This window comes from Polyodon spathula, chromosome 21, assembly GCF_017654505.1.
Source record: "Polyodon spathula isolate WHYD16114869_AA chromosome 21, ASM1765450v1, whole genome shotgun sequence".
Taxonomy (NCBI): Eukaryota; Metazoa; Chordata; class Actinopteri; order Acipenseriformes; family Polyodontidae; genus Polyodon; species Polyodon spathula.
This window is the reverse complement of record NC_054554.1, coordinates 29,168,920-29,171,986: the sequence shown is the minus strand read 5'-3', so window position 1 is coordinate 29,171,986 and position 3,067 is coordinate 29,168,920. Positions and strand designations below refer to the sequence as shown.

At 42.0% G+C, this 3,067-nt stretch overlaps 1 protein-coding gene across 1 annotated transcript; it reads right to left on the bottom strand.

The window, feature by feature from the left end:
* Positions 1 to 660: 660 nt before the first annotated feature.
* LOC121296562 (noggin-3-like) lies at positions 661 to 1,848 on the bottom strand. Its single transcript, XM_041222263.1, has one exon. The coding sequence runs from the start codon at positions 1,802 to 1,804 to the stop codon at positions 1,124 to 1,126; it is 681 nt and encodes a 226-aa protein (XP_041078197.1). The 5' UTR covers positions 1,805 to 1,848; the 3' UTR covers positions 661 to 1,123.
* Between the last annotated feature and the right edge of the window lie 1,219 nt (positions 1,849 to 3,067).

Below are 3,067 nucleotides of genomic sequence, written 5' to 3'. Positions count from 1 at the left end.
AACTGGACCTCATAGAACCTGCAGCTGAATTCTATTTCCAGCACGTAAACCGCACATCAGTTTAACACACACACACACACGGGAAGATGTACAGATCTACTGATCTCTATCTACACAGCACTGGCTGTCCAATTCCAAACGCAAGCAAGACCCGGTCACCAAAACACTTGAATAAAATACATTCTGTAGACAGACAGGCGTTAGTCGCGGAACCCCTAAACAACAGAACTGGTTATGTTGCAACACAAGTTCTGCCTTGTACACAGCCATCCAGACTGGAGCCTACGTTATCTGCACATTAAGCTATTACAATGTGTCATGGTAACTGGATAGACTTGCTCTTATGAGGTATTATGGTCTGGCACTTGAAAAAAAGAGGGGTTCCTCGCGTGATGGGATCAAGTAGGATCAGGCTAATAAGGTGTCAGCGCTAAAATGTATTTGAGAGGCGGTGAAAAGAGCTCATGTTTCAGCGGTGGCCATCCACTCTAGTATGTGTGAAAGACACGTGTCGCATTGCAAATGGAATGTCAAAGCTATCAGAAGTGCACTGCAGGACTAAGCGCGGCGAGCGCACACGCAACACACACAAGTATAATCACAAAAGGAATAAAAAAAAAAAAAATTATAACAAGAAAAACAACTCTTAGCATGGTAGTTTTAGTGGTTTACTTCTTTACTGACGTTTTACTACAGGAATATAAAGAATAAATAGCAGTTACTCTTAATTTACAGGATTAATCATTCAAATGTTCCCACTATATTTGCAGCTATATTGCAGCTGCTGAATTACATTGTAATCTATATATTTTCGACTGAGGTCCATAAAACCACACTTTCCGTAGAATGGAAACAGCTTTAAAGTTCTTCAATAAACGTGTTGTTTTATTTTTTATTTTAATGCTTCGCAATGCGAAGTGCTCTCAATATAAATATAACGATGCATTACAACCAGGACATCCCCCCCCCCAAATACAGTAGACGCTGGTTATTTTATGCATAATACTGACCTTTTTACAGGTATATTATTTCAATGGCACCACATATACATATAATATACATTCCTTCCTACACTTGGCAGTGCATATAAAAAAATATCCATGTCGCTATTAACAAGTTCACTTCAGTTCGAGCAGGAGCATTTGCATTCGGATATAACGGGATACTGAACTGGTATCCAATTGCACTTCTGTGCTCCCTTTCGCTGCAGGCACCTCCATCTCAAGATCGTAAAATGGGCAGTCTTGGCAGGTTTGCAAACCATCCCTTCTGGAACTGAACAAGATCTTTTACTGTAGCAGCTACCCGCTTTCACATAGCGCGGCCAGAATCTGTTCCCAAGATCGTTCCAGGAATAAACAACTGGGCACGACGTGTAGGACCACAACCACAGTTGCAGCTTTCTTCTCAGTTTTTTGCTCGGTTTCTGCTTCTTGCCATGCAGCATGTCAAAAAATTCCATAGTCTTGATGTCCCTGGGCATCGCCCCCGTGGGCTTTTGCCTGAGGAGCGGGTCCTGATCAGATAGCTCATCGTTTGCTGCGTATCGGTCCTCAGGAGGGGAAACTGACATGTAGTGCGGGTCAAAGTTACTGCCCAATACACTTCTCAGCTCGGTCTCATTGATGTCGCGTTCTTTAGGGTCAAATACAGGGTCCGGGTGCTCAATAAGCTCCACAATGGGTAGATTGTCACTTGGAACGGGTCGGAGGTGGTAGTAATGCTGGCAAACCACTACTTCAATCCGAAGACCCAGCAATAAAACCAGAACACACACTGCCACAAAACACGCGGAATGATCCATTGTGTTATTGTTTTTGTAAATAATAAATATATTATGTATATCTGTATATCAATAATAATAATAATAATAATAATAATAATAATAATTAAAAAAATAACTAAAACATTTTTGACGAAACGAACAATGTGTGTCAAGCAGTCATCCAGTCTATATATATATATATATAAAAAAACAACTTCAGAACATCATTTTCGTTTTTTTTTTTTTTTTTTTTTTTTGCAACTCAGTCAAACGCACAAGTTGGCAGCACGAGTCGTTCGCTGTCCAGGCTACAGATCCCTTTAAATGTTCAGAAGCGCCAGACAGTACACATAGTAACCAGCGACTTAACAGTTAGTAAGGCCAGGAAAAGAGAACCTCTCACTCGTGTGATAGCATGGTCCAAGGAACGGGTGTCTTTCTGTGCGCCCCACTGGAACTTATTTTGAGTGTGCAGAAGTGTCTAAATCACTGCGGTAGAGCTGAATTTGTCACAGCACAGAAGCCGGGGCTGCTCTAGTCTCTTGCTCTGTCTCTTGCTCTGTCTCTTGCTCTGTTCCTCGCAGGACCAGCTTCAGATCTCGAGTACTACTCAGTTTAAAGTCCACAGTCCTGAGCAGTATCAGCATGTTTTATTTTTTTCTTTTGCAGGAAGCCAAACTGAGAATTATCTGGCGACTCCGATTTATCCGCACAGCCTGTGATGTAATCCATAAACCCATTCTGGATGTGGGCTAGTTGCCAGAGATCACCGACACCTCCTTCTCCTTCTCTCTAGGGGCGGGGGTGGGTGTGTGGTGGTGTGGGGGGGGTGGGGGTGGGGGGGTCCGCATAACCCACAACTTCGAGGTTGATATTTCTCTATGACGAACTAAACCGTGCGGGGCATGACCGTCTAATGCGCAATTAGTAGTCAGTAGTGTTTTGTGTTGTGTTGTATATCTATATATATATATATATATATATATATATATATATATATATTATATATATATATATATATATCGAGCTCTCACGGAATGCTTTTTAATCTTCATATAAATCCGTGAAAGTATAAGAAAGGTTAGTGGACAAGTAAGGGTTGTCACAGGCAGGCTACTAAGTAACATACTGCCTGACTGTGCCTGAAGGAAAGGAGAAAGGAAATCGCAATTCTTTTTGTATCGCTCGCATTCCATCCTTCGCTGATATATAGGGGGACCGGGGACAGTAACACGGGGACAGTAACATGGGACGGTTGTAAGACTTTGGATTTCTCTAATCAGAAGCAGGATAGAGTACCAT

Excerpts from the sequence above, each read along its gene's own strand:
- LOC121296562 (XM_041222263.1), bottom strand. The coding sequence starts at position 1,804 with ATGGATCATTCCGCGTGTTTTGTGGCAGTGTGTGTTCTGGTTTTATTG.